The sequence below is a fragment of the Stegodyphus dumicola genome, chromosome 7 (assembly GCF_044657685.1).
Source record: "Stegodyphus dumicola isolate Sdum_Otavi_A_Nest chromosome 7, ASM4465768v1".
Taxonomy (NCBI): Eukaryota; Metazoa; Arthropoda; class Arachnida; order Araneae; family Eresidae; genus Stegodyphus; species Stegodyphus dumicola.
Window position 1 is genome coordinate 151101746 of NC_140774.1, and position 19586 is coordinate 151121331.

The 19586-nt window shown below is 32.4% G+C and overlaps 2 protein-coding genes across 2 annotated transcripts in view; both read right to left on the reverse strand.

Moving 5' to 3' along the window:
* The window catches only part of Lrp4 (LDL receptor related protein 4), a 1066574-nt gene that overhangs the window by 349508 nt on the left and 697480 nt on the right, over window positions 1-19586 (reverse strand). The window contains exon 10 of the mRNA XM_085821440.1: window positions 10423-10548. Within this exon, the coding sequence (XP_085677566.1) occupies window positions 10423-10548 (126 nt within the window). The remainder of the gene's footprint in view (window positions 1-10422; window positions 10549-19586) is intronic.
* On the reverse strand, window positions 2776-4347 carry LOC146996549 (uncharacterized). Its single transcript, XM_085821334.1, has one exon. It carries the CDS (start codon window positions 4345-4347, stop codon window positions 2776-2778), a length of 1572 nt encoding a protein of 523 aa, XP_085677460.1.

Genomic DNA, 19586 nt, shown 5'->3' on the forward strand with positions numbered 1-19586 from the left:
TAATATTTGGAGTAAATTAAGAGCACTGTTGATTCGAGCTACATTTCTAGAAACACCATGGTGATAATATGTTTTCACATGCACTTATAAAGGAAAGCCCACCTATGCTACACGAAGTTTAGAAGTTTGCTCCCCTTGCAGAGGTTCTGTCTGTCTGCTAAAGAAGGCAAGATCATCTTTTATAAATTGAAGTGTATTTCAAAGTAAGTATTGCATGTTTTTTTTTTAAAGTAAACGCTACAATATATGTTTATCAATAATTAATTTAAAAGCAGATGTTTGCATTGATCTGCGACGTTAACTTCATTTTTTAATGGAATGTATATATGTACGCTTTTATTTAGTTCACTCATGGTGTTTCATTATGGGATTGGTTATGATCACTACAATCGTATTTAACATGGATTTTTAACTTATATCCTGATAAGCTATGGAGTTCAAATTTAGCAAACTGTTTGTAAATGACAAGACAATGCCGTAAAAACATTTTTCTTTTTATAATTTAATATTCAAACGATTTTTCGCACACATCTTCCTTGAACGAACTATTTAAAAAGGTGATGACTTTATTATCTGCCACATCGATTAGAGTAGAAAAAAGTTTTCTAAATGAAACTTATATGAAAACAGTTAGATGGGTGAACACAAATCTTCTAAATGAAATTTATATGAAAACAGTTATTTAATTTATCAATTTTTCAAAATTGCTCAATATTTCAACTATTTGTTCTTATGTTACAACACATGTAACTATTTGTTGTTATTATATTTCAACACATATTAAAACATACACTTCGCTCTCTTTTAAAGTAATCATCTTAAAAAATATTAATTAAACGGTTTTCTACATTTATTAAAAAACTACATTGCAGTCTCAAGCAGAGAGAAAGAACTGCAATCTTAAGCAGTAAATCAGTTCTGTATATCTCATCGCTTGCAGACATATTACTTTCAAGGTTACGATATAGATATGCATGATTCTTAACCCTTCTGTGAATATATGTTTAAAATTATTTGCAATAAAATTTATTTTTATCGCAAATTTAAATTTGCAATAAAAAAAATTAAATTTTATTTTAATAAAAAATTTCAATTGCAAAATTAAATTGAGGAAATATAAATATATAAACTTATGGAAACGAAATAATTTAAATTTGTCATTTTAAATTATTTCTATTCCATAAGTTTATATATATTTCCTCAATGTTTTAGTTTAAAATTTCATTTTCTTAAATTTACTGTGGTATGCAAGGTTATATTCTTTTATGAGACTTTACAATTTTAACATTTTAAAATGTACCCGCTTTAAAAATCTGAAATGTTCAATATTTTATAAGACAAAATCTTCATCAGCGCTTTTAAAACAGTAATAATAAAAATATTAATTAGACGCTTTATTATAACTTTTTAAAACAAACCACGTTTTTGTAACTCCTACATGGTGTTTTCCGCTTTGGTCAAAACTTTGCCATCGATTTTCTTTAACAATTTCCTGATGCATTCAGTCATTGCATTGTAAAGCACCATCTTGGTCGATAAAGTCGTTAACGATACTGACTGCCATATCGTTGAGTCTCGGTTCGAAATCTGGAGAGGATTAGTATCTTTGTAAGTATGTACTACCTTCGCAGCACTGGATGACTTAAAATATACGGTGAACCAGAAGTACTCAAGAGATTTAGTGGCAGGGCAAGAGGGGAGAGGAAACATTTCGATCCGTTCCCCGTGGAATTCTCCTTCAAAACTGAGCCGGAGTGGGGCAGATTCGCTCTATCATCTATAAGGTGTCCAAGGTCCATGCAAATGACATACGCTATGCTATGGTTCTGATGATAAAATTCGCCGACTTGTTTAGATGTTATTCTCAGGCAAGTGAGAAAAATCAGAACAACATTGTAATTTAAGCTGAAGGATAAAAGGAATACATTTCTTCTCTGAATACTATACAAAGTTTCCTTTACCTCGAAAGTTTCCTACAAGTAATTTTATTTACAGCCAAGATGCAGAATTGTAGCAATCGCAAACTTAAGGGGACGGTGGACTTTAAAAATTATTTTTTTAAGTTTTCATTTTTTCAACAAGAAATTTTATACATGTACATCTTATAGCATCAGTAAACAAAATATATGCTCAGAATTTCAATTTATTTTAAATTAAAAATTTTTAAAGCAATTAATTTTATTTTAATTAAAAATTTAAAATGCTCCATGTGCTCTAATTTTTTATATTTTTTCCTAATGTTTGCTTTATGTTACTTATAAAGGCTTGGTAAAAGTATTTGTGTATCCGTTATTGAATATGATGGATAAGAAATTTTTAAAGGCTATTTTTGTGAACTTAAACCCAATTTTCGAAAAAATTTCACCTTTTGTTACAGGTTTTCACAAGTTTAAACTTCTTAATAACCTCATATCTAAAAATGCATACACAGATCTACTGTAACATATAACAATATAGTTTCTTCCAAATATCATCCATTTTTAACTAAAAATGAGACGCATGGAGCATTTTCAAAACACACAAATTGCGAAAAAATTTGTTTTGAGAAAAATGAATTTAAAGTTTTCCTTCAAACTTACCTTTAATACATGGTCATGAGAAACAGCAAATTAACTTTGAATATAAATTTGTAAACATTCGATAACATTTTTGTAAGATTTAACTAGTTTTAATCTCATAATATTAAATATGACAAAAATAAACATATGACAAATTGCTAGGTGATTCGAAGTTATACAGGTAAAAACAATTTATGCCGTATACCCAATGAAATTTTTAAAAATCACCCGCACCATATGTTTTACCTTCATTTGCTACAATTGCATTATCGTTTAGTGATTTACAATATTTTTTACTATTTCTGTGTTTTTTCCATGCAGGTAAACTTCTCTTTTTACTTTGGTTCAAGCGACGCTGATCGCGCTTTTTTGCAATGAGTAAGGAAAACGAGTTCACTTCTTCCTGTTCTACGCTTATGGCATTTACACAACCAAAGTTAAATTCATTAATTGTTGATAATACTGACATTTCTAGCCTTTTTTTAGAAATAAACACTTCTTTAGGGCAATTGTTCCAAATTAAACTATGGATACTTTCATTAGCATTTTGTGTTTTACCAGAAATGCATCTGGACAGCAATTCTGTGCTAGCTAGCCTTTGATAAATTGGCAATATTTGAGAAAGAACACTTTCAGATACTTTAGTTTTCATGGCTTTATGTGCTTTCGGCTGCTCTTCATTTGCTACTGCACGTTGATAAAAACACCATGACAACGTACCGGTAGGACATTTCGAATGTTTTGGTGAGACATCAGTAGATGAACAGTGTAGTAAGCTTGCATAAATTGCAGATTTCATTTTGTCTATATCCGGTATGTTATCTTTTATGGCCTTTCTGTAATAGTTTGTTAACTTTAAAATTGTAGTTTCCTTCAGATTACCTTCTTTTCGTCCACCGATACATATACCTCTGGAACGCAGCTCTTTAACTTTATTGCGCAATCCTGCCCCTAAACGTTTTGCCACATGATTGATACATTCTTCTTTACTAATTTTTACGTCATTACCATAAAGATTCAGAGTTAATAAATGTTGATATGTTTTCGCATCCCCATCAGAAAGTATCCCAACATATCGCATATTACATGTACTGATGGACCGTTTCCATAAAATTTCTGCGGCTTTCATTTCCATAGCATTAGATGAACCAGAAAAATTTTTGGAACACTCTGGTTTGTGGCTTTCAAACCATATATGAAATTCCGCACTGTCAACATCCATATCTCTTTTCGCGCATACACATTCAGGACAATATTTTGACAGAATTTCGTAGTCGATAACTAACCCAGTCAAGACATCTACGACGATACCTATTCCATACAGTGATGTATGCCCACGTTTATGCCATGTGCCATCATACGACACTGTGATATCTATACATTCATCATTATTTATATTAATTAATTTTTTATGCTTGTTTCGAACAATATTTCGAGAAAACTGAAGGAAATCACCTTTTAGTTTCCCCTTTTCTTCAGACAAACTGTGTAAACATTTAGCAAATGTCTTTTTGTCCATAGCATGAATTCCCATAATCATGGAAAACACTTCTAAGGCGGCGTGGCCTTTGCCTATTTTCAAAAATGCTTCGACAAGTTTCGTATTCACATCAAATGTATTTGACCGTTTTACCCGCTCACTTGAAAATGCTGAACTAAATATTTTATCACAGTTTTTACAAACTAATTCAAGTTTTGTAGAATATCCATATATTCCTTTCGAAACAATATCTAAAGAATTGGTTGAGCATTCGTCACACTTTATATTACATAGCAATGGATTCCACATTTTACGATTTATCAAAATATATGAATCATCATTTCGGTTATCACCACAGTCAGACGTTCGTAATAAACTTTCATTCAGTTTCTTTACACTGGCACTTACTGAAGTACTCGCTTCAACTATAGAACTTTTAGAAAAAAATTGTTTGTTTATTTTTGGAAGAAACTTCTTCACTGTTCAATGTCACGTCATTTTCCGAATGAGCTGCCCATCGTTTTTCAATTTTGCTGACAGCTGCAAGTTTTTTCTTCGATGGTCGCCCTTTAGGCTTACGGTAACGACGACTTATGGCATGCATAATGTACAAGAAATATATATATATATATATATATACTTTTACGCAAGAGGTTATAAATTAATCTGCAGTTCTTACAGTCCAAGAAACTCAGTTATAAACAGTCCTGCAAAATGTAGTATAAAACACAGCAAAACACTTTTAGCAAAAGAACTAAAGAAAATAGCGAGGAAAAGCACTTTTAAACTGTAAACAGTGAAATGGCAGTTACAGTTAAAACGTTATATTGCCAGGTTTATAAAGAATTAAATATATAAGTATATAAATATCAGCAAATAACTGTTGAAACATATTTGTTTACATTTTCGCCAAAATTTAAAGGGCAAAGTTTATGCTGTTTACACATTTTAAATGCTTGTAACTTCGTTAAAAATTAGAATACTTGAATTCGGTTTTTTACATACGATGCAGTTAAGTATATGTAATACAACGAGAGTAAAAAAAAATTCAATATTTGGTTAGCTTTTTTAAAGTCCACGGTCCCCTTAAAGTATGAAATTTTCTTCTCCAAGACAAAGCATGCATAGGACAGGCAAAATTATGGAGACAGGCACTTTCAAGCAACTTTCTTAGAAACATATATGTGTACAACGTTATTAAGTGTCAAAAGCGATATTTGAGACACTTAGAGAATTTTAATATATGTTAATATAATATTTCACGTTGTGAAGCATGCGTTTCTATTTTTTTGTACATGTCTAAATATGAGTTAACATCATACTCGTAGGCCGACCGAAAAATTTGGAAACTGATTCTCTTACTCAAAAGCAGGTAAGTCTATTATCGTTAGATGTTTCGTTTTTCAAATCCATGCTCTTCACACTAAACATTTTTCGCAGCATTTAATAAAAGATTCAAAAACATGAAAGACACCAATATATGGCATTGTCTTTAGCACCGCATGCGGGGTGTTTTTCATTTCTTAATCTTAAAACCCTCATCCCCATTATTCAAAATATTGAGAACGTCCAGAATATCACTAAAACTGGACTATTGCAAGGTATTTAAATGTTGATCTATTGATTTCGGCCAGCGCTTTAGTCCCAGTCTAGCAACGTGCAGTCAGCCAGTTATCTGGAGCAAAAGCCTTGCTTTTCTGAGCGAACCCACTCTTTTTTTCTTCATGGCCTCACACAGATGGTTTCAAGACGTCACTGTTCATTAACAGTACAAGTGTGTGCAATGTTAACATCCGTAACCACAGTGAAAATCTTGCCGAAACGATCTTTATCTATTATTTGCGTGTTATCCTCTTGAAATGAGTTTATTATGAAAATGCTTAAGCAAGTCTAAATGCTTTACTGTCACATGATTATGAAGACACATTACCAAGATTTCCTTACGGCTATTTCCAAGTTTAACACAAATTTCCATCACAACTCCTTCGTATATTTATACAGATGTCTTTCTCAGCAACTACAATTTAATTTATTAGACACTTTCAGTTACTGTCCATAAATACAGAAAACAACGGCTGTCAAATTGCAGGCTGAAGCATGTCGACGTGGAGCACTCACAAAACAAACTAGTACTATCGTGACGAAATTCTACACCGCCTTGTGCATCCTTTTATCGCTGCAATGGGTATCGAAGCGATATTTATGGATGATAACGCCCGCCCGTATAAAGCTCGAGTGCCACAGAGTTACCTGGAGAGTGAAACTATTCCACACCTGCCGTGATCTGCTATATCACAGTACCTGAATCTCATAAGTTTGTGTGTGAAATGCTGGGACGACAAATAGCTGGTCGCAGTATGCCGCCAGGTACCATCCTTGAACTCCGACATACATTACTACAAGAACGGGGGCTACTGACCACAGCAGACGATCAACGACACTATTGTCAGCTTGCGTTGCCATTCTCAACCCTCTAGGATGCATTTTAGCTGCAAGGTATCCTACCTGTTAGTAGCTGATGTTATAAGGCATTTCCCCCGCCTTCTTAGCATGTCTTCGGGGTGTAATGGTCGGCTTCTTCCGACACTTTGTTCTTTCCCGATGTGATGGTCGTAATACATTTTGTATTTGCATGTCTTTGCTTGATTGTTTTCTATATGGTCTAGTAATGCCACACCATTTGCTTGGATCAATTTCACGCATGTTTCTAGCTACTTTTTCTATGCTGAACAACTATGTAGAGACTTATCTCCGAGTGCAGGTGTGTAAATGATAAATTCCAGAGATCAGTTAAAAGACCCTTTTATTCACTCATAGAAATAATGACAGTCGGCCCTTCCTCGAGCTTACAGGAAAGTCTCCACTTAGGCTTTAAATTAAAACAGAAAATAAGAAACTAATCTAGTATTAAACTAAACTGACTTAACCGAAGCTATACCAATTACCTAACATAGTTGGCCCTTGACTAAATTACCGGAGAACATCAGTAGGCACGTACCATACGGCCAAGCGTAGAGAATTTAACAACAAAATAACCTAACGGCAAACACGCCCCACTAAGGACTCCTAAGTTTTTCTGCTAACTTCCTTTATATACTCTTTCTACCTCATTACATGCAACGCGATAGTAAAAATACTAAAAACTCATTCTGGTAGGGAGTTGTAAGCGGAAAACAAGAATTTAAAGGAAAGGCTTTCAAAACTAAAAATGACTGTTATAAAATTAAAATAACCCTTACATCTTAAATTTATTTTATTTTACGCTTTGCCTTCGTTGTTTATTTTTTGAGAATGTCTTTATTTCTTTATAACGTTCTGGTCCTCGAGTGGGTGTAAACCCAGGATTTCTGTCCTATTCCCACAGGAAGTTGACCACTGAACTCTAGAAATTGACAGCCATATTTGAATAATTCTAAATATATAGTTGATATCCAGATATTTCTCTTCTCAGCGTTACTGAAGACAGATAATGATGAGAAAAACCTCATACTCGATTTTTTTTTCGGGGGGGGGGACAGCCAATGGCGGGCACTTGCCTATAACGGCAATGGCCATTCCTAAAGCCAGAAGTGGTAGCCATTTTATTCTGGAGTCACCTATTGTGGAGGCATTGGCGGCCACCGTTACCTCCTGTAAAGGGACAGACAATTTTACATCCATGCCTTCTCCGGGATTCGAACCCGCGCCCTTCGGTATCGCAGTCAGGCTTCCCTAACCATCTAAATATATTAAAAGTTTCTTTTGTTTTGTTTCATTTTATGATATAGTTTAATAAAACAATATAATAAGACAGAAAGGAAAAATTGCTGATATATATAATTCCAGAAGTATGATCCTAAATACATAAATATGATAGTTCCATAAAGTAAAGTATGGGATATTAGAAATATACTTTATTGCTATTTACCATTATAATGCTTTATAAAATTATTGAAAATGGTTATGAAAATTATCGGACGGACATATTAAAAATTAAATATATTCTAAATTAGCAAGTTTTCAAACTAACTGGGTAAATACATAATAATTTAAAAGATAAATTAATGACCCTATATTATATTGAATGGCAACATTTGAGAAACAAAGACAGTTAAAAAAAAGTTAAAGATATTTTCTTTCTCAGAATGAGAACAATATTTGCTATGTAAAGTGGATGATAAATGAATAATAACCTAATAAATGGTACAAATTTGTTTAATATTCTGGTAAAGATGTTTCTAATATCGAAAACATTGATATTACTGTTAAATTCTAACAGAATTATTTAGCAGGTACCATCATACTGAGACTTTTATTTGTATGAGACACAGATTCTAAGAATTTTATTTCAGAAGTTTGCTTTGTTTCGTAGAGATTTAATACTTCGCCATAAATTTTCTCCAGGGTTTCGGAAGATGATCAGACCATGCTATAAAAATAATTATTATTAATGTTATTATTATTTACGTCAGTTTGTTGCTTAACAGCCTTAACGCTAATGACATCCATTAGTAAAATTAATCTGAATTCAATTTTAGCAGCATTCATTATCAAAACTCATCTCGGTCTAGTAGGACTTTTTTAAAAACTGCTATTTGTTTATGGGGTTCTAAGAATGGTTGCTTCAAGCTATCGAAATATTCTCTTTATGGGAAAAGGCGCCTGAAAACAATATCGATATATTATTACGAAAAAAGCATATGTCTAGACATACTAATATGCTTTGTATTTTTTCAGATCGAAGATATGGAAAAATTTGATTTGAAAACATGGAGCAAAATCGTATTCTATATGTATTAAACACTCGTTTTCTTGAATAGAATTTTAGATGAAATGGAGACATTCCTTGTTGTCTCAAAAGGTAGAACTGACTCCGCTGAATATCTTATTTCTGAAGGTTATATTTATTAACAGAACCATTACAAGTACTGCAAGCATTAACTACAAACTTTGCTTGCTCGAGTGGGAATTAGAATTATTATCACTGTGCCATGCTGTTAATGATGAATGAAAAATAATACAGTAATATTGTTCAATATCTATTTTATCTAAAATCGCAATGAAAATACTCAGTACTATATAACGTGATGGGTATACCTGATAAAGATAGCAAAATTCATCCCTAAGTTTTGGATATCTGTGTGAAGGAATGTGAGCAATTATTCCCTTTGCCCTTGTGCTCTGTTTAGATGTAAGTATATGCAGGTCCATTTAGCAGATACAATATCCGTGGTTCGAATTCTGACGACGGCACAGTTGATTCTTGCTCCAGAAATTTCTAATATCCCTGCAATGCTGCCCCCACTACAAATTTAATTCTTATCATTTTTATATGATCGATTGGCCTTTTTTCTCTTCCCATTCGGCCTTTAAAGGGAGGAGAATTTAAGACTTATCCCAAACTCTTATGCTCGGTTTAAATGTTAAGCACGTTCTGCTAGCAAATCGAAGATACATGGTTTGAAACCCACGCACGGAGTATTTGTTTCTTCACATTTCTCACTCCAGAAATGTCTAATTTCGCTACAGCTGAGCTTGAGTTAAAAATGTGAAAGATAATAGCTTTTCACACGCAGATTTAGTCGACTAGTTTGTGAAATATAAGCTTCTCGATAGAATCAAAGATGACAATCGTAAATCCTCTCATAAAAGTACAGCACCTGATGATAATGCAGGCGGGAATCGTCACAAGCGAAGTAAATCTTCCCCATTAACACTTTCAAAATCCACTCATGAAGCTCTCAATGAAATATTTAAAAAGATAGGTAGTAGAGAACAAACCCAAGAATGTCTTGCTGAATTATGTGAATTTACCCAGAAACACCCTGAGAACGACATAGAAGGAACCATATTTACAAACATCTTCAGATCTCTTTCAGAATTATATTCGTGAAGGCATAAAGGAACTAAAAAAAAGTTCAATGAAATCTAATGAGAGCTCGTCATTATTTATGGCTAAGAAATTTGAGGAAATAGGGTGGAATTCTAACCTCTCTACTAATGATAGTGTATTTTCAAAAGAAAGAATCCAATCCCAGACATGGAAAGAAAAAATTCCACCACTGCCCCCTCCAACAATTGATACCACACCAATGGATTTAGTTGAATGGTTAAAGAATGTTGTAGCTCGGCTAGGCATGGATCTCGTACTCACCCGCAGTCGCTTTTTAATATCAAGAACTATTGTATTTTCTTCGCGTTTCATTTTCTGCGCATTTTCTGCGCGTTTGCATTTTCTATCGTTATGTAAATGATCACCACATACAGTTAACTAGTGGAAGATCTATGGTTCGAATACTGGCTGCAGCACAAATTATGTTTCTTTTCCTACTTCGAAGAACCTAACAGTTTGTACGTAATTCAACTTGTTTTTCCTACAAATTAGTCTTTAGTTGTAGTACTTACCCATGCAGGATCTCCTGTCCAGAGCTAGGTGGTATCCGTGCTTGCAAGCGCAGCGTGGACCAGTTGATGTTGAGAGACATAAGTGCTGGCATGGAAAGCCATCTTCCCGACATGGAGAACCGGTTTCTAGAATAGAAATGAATATTTACATATTAATTTATTAGTAAATTAAATTACATACCGAAACATCTTAGGAATTAGCCATGATTTGTCTTCACTTATCACACGTGTTTCTTCCCTTCAATGGACAATCTTTATGAAATCTTTGGAAAAACCTCGAAAGGCGTAAAGCGAAAATTCATTTTTTATTTAAAAATGCCTGGCTCTTAAACCATGAGTCACCTTGCTCCCATTATTTCTGTATTAAAGAATTAAAAGAATTAAACTCAGATAATCTGTTTAAATGTTCTCTACCCATGGGTTGGCTATAGTCAGAAATACAGCATACTGGAGAATTCCTGAGTTTAATATAAATCAGACAACATTAAGACAACCATGTCACGATGATACAGCTGTAGTATGAAAGTAACTGTAATAGTATGTCCCTTGTCTAGGAGCCTTACAACATGCTTTATGCAAAATGTTGAATCAGAAATCTCGATTTCAGTTAAGCAATCTACTGATGGAATGAAAGATCATTAAATTTGTAGAATACAGTTGTTCTTTTCTTTGACGAGATATCAGTATTTCCATTCGCCTCTGCTTCGCAAAGAGCCAATAACCATTTTAATGCCGCAGAGTTGGATAAGCAGTTCAAAAGACGTTAATACACAAAAACACCAAATGGTAGAGAAATGGGGCAATGAAAAATTTTAAGTTAGTCACAAAGCATAACCTTTGTTTGGGACTAACTTTTGAATAAGACTTCTATCGATCCCGGGAGCGATCAGATATATGTCTCGCTTCTTCAAATGCATAAACATCTTCGACAAACGTGGGTAAAGGACAACCATTTATGTGGAAATCAATTGATGAACAAGTGAAAATGAACGGAGCACCATTTGTTGATGAAAATCTAAATAAAGCGTGAAAAAAACCTAAAGCATCAAATTTTTTAAAACTTTAAGATTTATAGCCAACTGAAGAAGATTTATGGTTATTTTCCGCAGACTGCTGTTTTCTCATTCTATATAAAGCTCATAAATATATTTTATTCTATATGATTTATATTTTTACAAAATACGTAACGTCTGTTCCTACCGTCTATAAATATGAGCTTCAGAGTTTTTCTGTTCAAAAACACATTCAGATTAATTCACTTTCATTAACTTTATGACCGGAGTTTAACTCTTGGACTATGGGGCAAGAATAAAAATCTGACTTAGACACCGCATGACTTCCTCGCACGGCCTATTAAATTATGCACAGTTTTTGTTTCATTTCATTTAAACTTATTTTATTTCCTCGAATTTCATTGGGGATATATTTCTCATTGAAATAATGCAGTTCTCAATTCGCGACAAGGCAAAAATATATAAAAACTCAACACATCATTAAAAACTGAAAAATATAGAAAAACATAAAACACCAAATTTATTAAAGAATTGTTTAAAATTAAAATTAGAGTTTGTAGGCAAAAAGAAGCAATTCGGCCAGCAGGCAAAAAGGCAGATTTTTCGCTGCACAAAACTTAAAGTTTCCTTTTGGTCCCACTCAGCAAAAAGACTCTGAAGTTGGCAGAGAAACTAACTCAACTCACTATGTTGAGTTTCAAATGTAAACAAATGGCGAATTCATTAGGCTTAGTGGAACTTAAACAATATTTAAATTTTTGATAGTTCCACAGCTATTGCATGTAGATTACCTAAAGGCATAAAAACCTTAAATGGTACATAAGAACAACATAATTCAATCCCTTTTAAAGCAAAAAATACACAATATACCAACATATAAGAATAAAAAACAACAGAGCTAACCGAGCCGAGTAACAGATTGGGTATACGTATAAATACTTTTAATTTTGCCGATTGCAACAACAAAGGAAGGTGCACAACTACATGTTATAGCAGTCCCACGCACGAAAGCTCAGTGTTCTGAGGGTACTCGTTTTTGAGGGTGAAAAATGCTCACAGGAAAAATGCTCACAGTAGTGCTCACGGGTATAAATGCTCACATGAAAAAGTCCACACAGAAATATGCCTACATAGAAAAATGCTCACATGGAAAATTGCTCACTTAAAAATATGCTCACACGGAAAAAAGCTCACATAGATATATGCTCACCTGGAAATAAGCCCACTGATAAATAAAATACGTAGAAATATCCTTAGATTAATCAAACAATAATTAATCGATTTGAACATCGATTGAATGTTCAAACAATTGTTCAAAGAAAATTATTTACATTATATGATATATATATATATATATATATATATATATATATCATATATATATATATATCATATATGATGTATATATATATGATATAATGATTCATATACATATACTAAAACATATATATTTCAAAAACTGTATAACTTATGTGTAGATTCAGTTGGTATATAAGATTAATAAATGGGTCGTTTTGAGTTAGGAAAAGGAGAGAAGAAAGAAAAATGAAACAGAATATATAATGAGAAATTATTATTATATAAAATTATTACAATTTTAATGGTTAAAAATATAAATAATAGTAAATATAAGTTACACATTTTATAATATAAACAATTAGAAGAATAAGCAAACGTAAATAATTATTTTATTAAAATTACGTAAAATACCTTATTATATATAAATCATAAATACATATTTAAAAAGTTATAAATAAATAAATGGATTACATGATTCACAATTACTAAATGTAAGTTTTCATTTTTTTTTTACTTCAGTACGCCATGTATATACAACAGCGAATAATAAACGTTGATAGGCTAAATCTTTTTTCATTTAATGAAAACCACAATGGGATGGCTACAATTAAATAATGAATTTAGTATCTTATAAAAGAAAACTGTGGTCTTCTAGTACTTTTTGGCTCCAAACTTAAATTAACTACATTCAAACGTCAATTTCTATAGATACGTATCCAAAGTATGCAAAAATTAACTAGTGGCAGTTACAGGAATTAAAATGAACAGGGGCAGCGGTATAAAAAATTATAGTACATGCAGAATTTTACTATAGTTTCATTCTTTTATATACCGTCCCTGAAAACGTTTATGGGAGCATTTGTCCAATATTTTTTTTAAATGATCAAATAACTTTCCTTTTAAAATTTAAGTATGTTTACTATGGTCAAATCGGTTAATTATTGACTGATTAATGTAAGGATATTTCTACGCATTTTATTTATCAGTGGGCTTATTTCCATGTGAGCATTATACATGTGAGCTTTTTTCTGCGTGAGTATATTTCTGTGTGGGCTTTCTTCCTGTGATCATTTTTCCACTGGGCTTTTTTCTGTGGGTTTTTTTCCCTAGAACGATTTTTGAGTTATGCGAGATACACAGATACACACGTACGTACGTACAGATGTCACGAAACAAATCTCTTCTGAATCTATTTTTTAATCCGTTTTGGGAAAACGAGACCTTTATTCTGACCGCAAAAACATCGTTTAGATGGATTCAAAAGCTATCAAAACGTATATTTTCGTTGAAAAATTATACCCGCAATTTTTCTCGATTACAATACTTCCTTTGCACACTATTTATTATTCTGTTCCAGAATTTGTTACCAGTGACCTTGATAATAACCAAGTGCATATGGTATTAGTAAGCTACATTACTTATTGATAAATTTGGTCCATAATACATTTTTATTGCATAAGCTTAGTTCTCATTCTGTCGACATACACGAAACAAGACCGCAACAGTATATCAACAGTATCTTACAAAATAGCTTCACTGTTACAGCACTTTAATCTGCAATTATCTGCGCGCCATTAAAGTTTCACAGATACTTAATTAACTCAGAAAATGCCATCCTTGTAGAAGAATGTTGAATTAATTTACGTTAATTCCTATGGAATTTCATCAACGATACGGTGATTAGAACCGAACTAGAAAATCTACACGCTTTCTTGAACAAGATATTCTCTTCGCATTCTAATTCTTTAAAACAGAATAATTATTTCCTTTAGCCCAATACGTTAAATTACCAATCAGCCTTAAAATAAAAGAAAAGAAAGAAAAATTTCCTCAAAAGCTCGCTCGTCTCAGTGTGTAAAGTTCTTTCAAATCCATTAAGGCAGACTGAGCCGTTGAAAGTCCGGACGGATGATAACAGGAGCTTAGAGGTAATTTGAGCGTGAAATTAAATGTCAAGCTCGACAATTCCATATCGGAATAGATAATGAAAACACAAAAGAGCTCCTGAAATAGCAAGAATTCGGAAGAAAATCGTTTTCCCATTACGGCCTGTTAAGGAATCTTTCAACAGGGAAAGAGATTCGAAATTCTTCGTTCCATGGAAATGGGATTAGAATGAAATGTTGATCATGCTCTGACGGGGATGAAAAGGTATTCAGAGAAGGGATTATACACCATTTTAGGCATCTCTCGACGACCCGAAGAAGAGGAGAATACCCTGGGAAGGCGAAATATTAGGAATTTGAATTTTGGTACCAGTCTGCACAAAAGAAACATTAAGTACTAAACAACAGCATTTAGATGACAGCTTGCTTCTTTAAGCTTAAGCTGTCAAAGCTTTTTATCAAAGCGGAAGAGTTAATTAATTCAGCAGTTTAATGGAGTGGCTGCTATATTTTCTCTTTTCTACCAGTAAGAGTAAGTATCATAAAAATAGTATTGATTCATGTTACTAAAAGAACTGACAAACATTGACTGAAAATCTATATAGTTACATTAATACTGCAAATTCTCATTGTATTATTAGACTATTTAGAATTTTTCCCGAAGACACTATTGGTTTACAAAAATGTAATGATGGACAGAATTATTACAGATTAATGTAAATAGCTTTATTGTTGTAGTTTCAAGTGGCCGGACACTTGGCAGCTTGATGCATTCGTCGAAAATGGCCAATATCCAACGGTCATTTAACCATATCATTACCATAAACATTACCCAAGATGAAGAAAAGGGGGCAAAAGTTGGACATCAGTACTTTCACAAATCAATGATATGCTATGTGTAATGTGGGTAAAATTAATTAAGGCGGATATTTGGCCGTAAACAAACTTTGCAGGCTTAGCATAATATAATCAGGAGTTTACCTTACGGACACACAAGCCGTAGGATACTGATCCTGAAAAACAGTCTTGAAAGTCACGCCCTCTCTTTCTTGAAATTTTCTAAACTGCTGAGTATTACACGGGATATGTACATTAATGCCAACTTATATAGCTAATTTTTTTATATGGCATTATAAAAGAAATTCATAAAGCTATTTAATGTATTCTCCCAAAGTATAAATTAATCTGAGGATGTCAACATCAAATCTCAATGTTACGGGATATACTAAGGATCTTGATTATAAGACAGCTTTAAAACAATGAACAATTAATAAGTTCAGGCACATACAGAGCAAATACTATTTGCATTATTTACACTACTCCTTTGCACGAAATTCTTTATTATTGCGTAGTCTATCTTCATGGTTTGGTTTGGTTAATTTAATTATGGCAAAGCACTCGAGGGCTATCTGTCTAAGGGGAGGAATGCCTTTGTTAAGGACTTTCCAAGGAAAACTAGCTCTTATACACGTTACACATGAAGGAAAACATGAAACTGGCCATGCAGCCAGCCCATTCACCGGGATTCGAATCCCAGACCGAACTACCACTGTTCAGCGGTTTTACCGCTCGGCGGCCTGGTGGGCCATTATGATTATGACGATACGTAATGGAGCTTATTCCAAGAATTACTTTTCTACATTTTATATTATGGCAACTCTAAAAAGCTTACGAATTCCTCAGTACTAGGAACTGGAGCATTCCAGCCTTGAAACTTGTGGATTTGGGGAAATGTTTCGAGATTTGGAAAACCTCAAATCTTCACAACGTTTTTGTCATTCGAAATTTTTAATTCCAACCTCACAAGCCATTAAGCGTTTCAACTACGAAAACTATAACTTTATTAACGGTCAACAGAAGATTATATATATATAGATATATATACATATATCTATATATGTACTATAATAAAATTAATGAAATGGAAAGACTCCTATCAAACGTGCAAATTTAGCCAAAACTAGGAATTTCAATTTGAAATCAACATCAGTTCTGATCAAATAAGTAACTTGAGTACCAATTCAAAAACGTACAAAAAACTGAAAATAAGTAAATTGAAATGAATTTCTTTAAAAAAAAAAAAAAACAACATTTATAAAAGAAAAAAAAAGGTGAAGTGAAGAATGGAAACAAAATGGAAAATTGTCTGTCAAGCATTAGCTAATAGCTAAAGCAAATTCATTAGCTAAAGAAAATTCAACTAAAATGCAAATGCAAAAAATTACGGAAAAACGAGCAACTGAATCGTTAATGAGACAATGCCGACTCATCAGCTTATTTCACTCTCTCCCGAATTGCTCAGACATCATGTTTTGTCCTTGTCATCAATATTTAATCTAGAATCTATTTTATAATCTAAATTTTTAAAAAAATATTTTAAATTCATTTTAATTATCTATATACCAAAATTAGAAAACCCATATGCATGTTCAAGAATCTGCCTTCTAAAATAGTCCTACTTTCCTTTTGTTTATGCTTTCTATATGCGTAAAGAATGCCGCTATTGTAGTTTTAATGACATTTAAATTATTCTGCTGTTGAATTTTATATGGCGTAACTGTATAAAAGATGTGATGTTGAATATTAAAGTTAAAAATAAAAAAAAAGTATTGTGTTAGCAGAAGTGAGTCTAAGAGTAGATAGATAAACTGCGAGCTCAGCGAGAGCATAAAAAAACCTGAACTAACCCTCTGGTGCGATGTTAAAATCTGAATCCTTTCAAATTTTCCTTTTGTACTTCTCATTATTTTCTTATCTGAAGGCTTGGAAAAATTAGGAATGTTTTAAGATTCGCGTTTGAGAAAATTTGAGTGAATCTCACATACCATCAATATGTTGTCGAGACGTTAGGTTATTTCGAAGCAGGAGACATAAAAAATGAGCAATGTGACTCGAGCCTCGGACCTCTCGAATACGCGCAGAGTGTGCTGGCCATTACACCACGAAGGCATGCTATGAAGCCGGAAGAAATAATTTATAATGCATATAATTTTAACATTTTTTTGAAAAGGCTTATTCTTAAATCATTTGCATATGCGAATAACTACGAGTTTTTCGAAATGCTGATATTTGCTTGGAGATATAACTTGTCACAAATTTTAATCTCCTTCAAAACCAATGAAGATAAAAGTATTTTGCTTATAATAATATTACATTCTAAAACAGACATCAAAGATATTTTTGAAAATATCAAAGTGACTACTTAACTGCATTATTATATCGATCGTAAAAAGAAACACATACTGGGAAAGAATTTAGTGCAAGTTAAAAGGATCTATGAAATATATGCTTCAGTCCACTAAGATAGTCGTCAAAACATGTTCGTATATTAACTGACATAAAGTTGCTGGAAGGTATGTATTTATTTACAAGGGAGAAATAATCTTATTTCAAAGCGGGATTCCCACGTCGCTTTTATTATAATAGGTAAGAATTCCCATTTCGCTTTTATCGTTAAATTGAATTCTTGCATACGTAAGTTTGAGTATAATGATTCTTCTTTTGCTCTCTACTTTCGTTAGTTTGAAGAATTAGTAGATATACGGCAAACTGGCCCTTTTTTGTTTTAAGATCCTCGAATGTTAGAGGCTTTTAATAAAAAACGTAAAATGTATTAATTTTATTTTGTTTTATCAATGGAAGCATGGTGTTCAATGTTCATAAAAACTTTTAGTTTTGCTTTGGTTTATTAGGTTACGGCAAAGCACTCGAGGACTATCTGCCTGTGTAAAATATTTTGTATTTTAGTCATCAAACACTATGAAAATGTTTCACCATTTTTAAAAGATGGATTTCATTTGTAAGTCCATAAGTCCATTTTTTCTTTTGAAGCGTGAAAGGGAAAAAGAGATTTATTTAAAAATGAATTCTTAGGAAAAATAATTGTCTAGACTACTAAACTTTTCTCTCTCTGTTACAGAAAGCATTTTTAAAATTTGATTTCTTGTTGTATTCTTTAAGTTATTCAAAGTAAAGAGAGACATACCTCAACATTATACTAGACAAATTTCAGGAGAAGAAAAGTGTCTTGTGAGAATGTAAAAAGAATTATTTATTCAATTTTCTTTCAGCTTACGCAAAATTTTTAAAAATATTTTATCTTTTTATTTATTTATTAACATTTCCGAGAGCATATTTCGAAATGCTTAGCAAGAGAGATAACTTTTACTTGACAATAAAAAAATAACAGTTGCAAAAAGTGATTTCACAAATTCAAAATAATAACAAAACATTTTGAATTAAAAAGAAAAAAAAATCAGATTTTAATGTCGCACCAAAGAGATAGTCGAGATTTTTTATGGTCTCGCTGAACGCCGAATGTTACCAATCTTCTCTTGCTAACGCACTTTTATCTGTTTCTTTTTTTCTTTTCTTTTTTTATATATTTTTATCTTTATCATTAAGCGTCGCTTCGTTCGCACTTACGGAATATAAAATTCAACAGCCAAATCACAAACTATTTAATAACAGCATACCTCTAGTGTTCCCAGTAGACTGCTAGGGGCTGCCATGAATTTTTTTTTTTTTTTTTTTTTTTTTTTTTTTTTTAATATTCGTCATACTATTCCTTTAAAAATTAGCCTCTTGCGCTGCCCGCAGTTTAAAACAGCGTAAAAAGAAAAAAGTACGTAATAATTGTAATGAGTCTAACTACTGTCATTTCATAAAAATATATAATATGTCTGAATAGATATCTAATAATTTTAACGCATTTTGATTTAAATGAACCATTTTAAAATGTAGAAAGTTACTGCTGTTGCTTTTAAAACGCTTAGTTTATTGCTTAATAACGTTCTAGATGAAATATGAAAGTTAAATATATTAGGTCTTACTGAATGGCAACACACTGGGACGTGAAAAATAAAAGTATTTTACTTCTGACAGTGGGAACACATTGCTTTCAAATAGCAGTGCTTGTTGATTAAAATAGAAACAGAAATATTTTACATTTTGCCGAATAACAAGA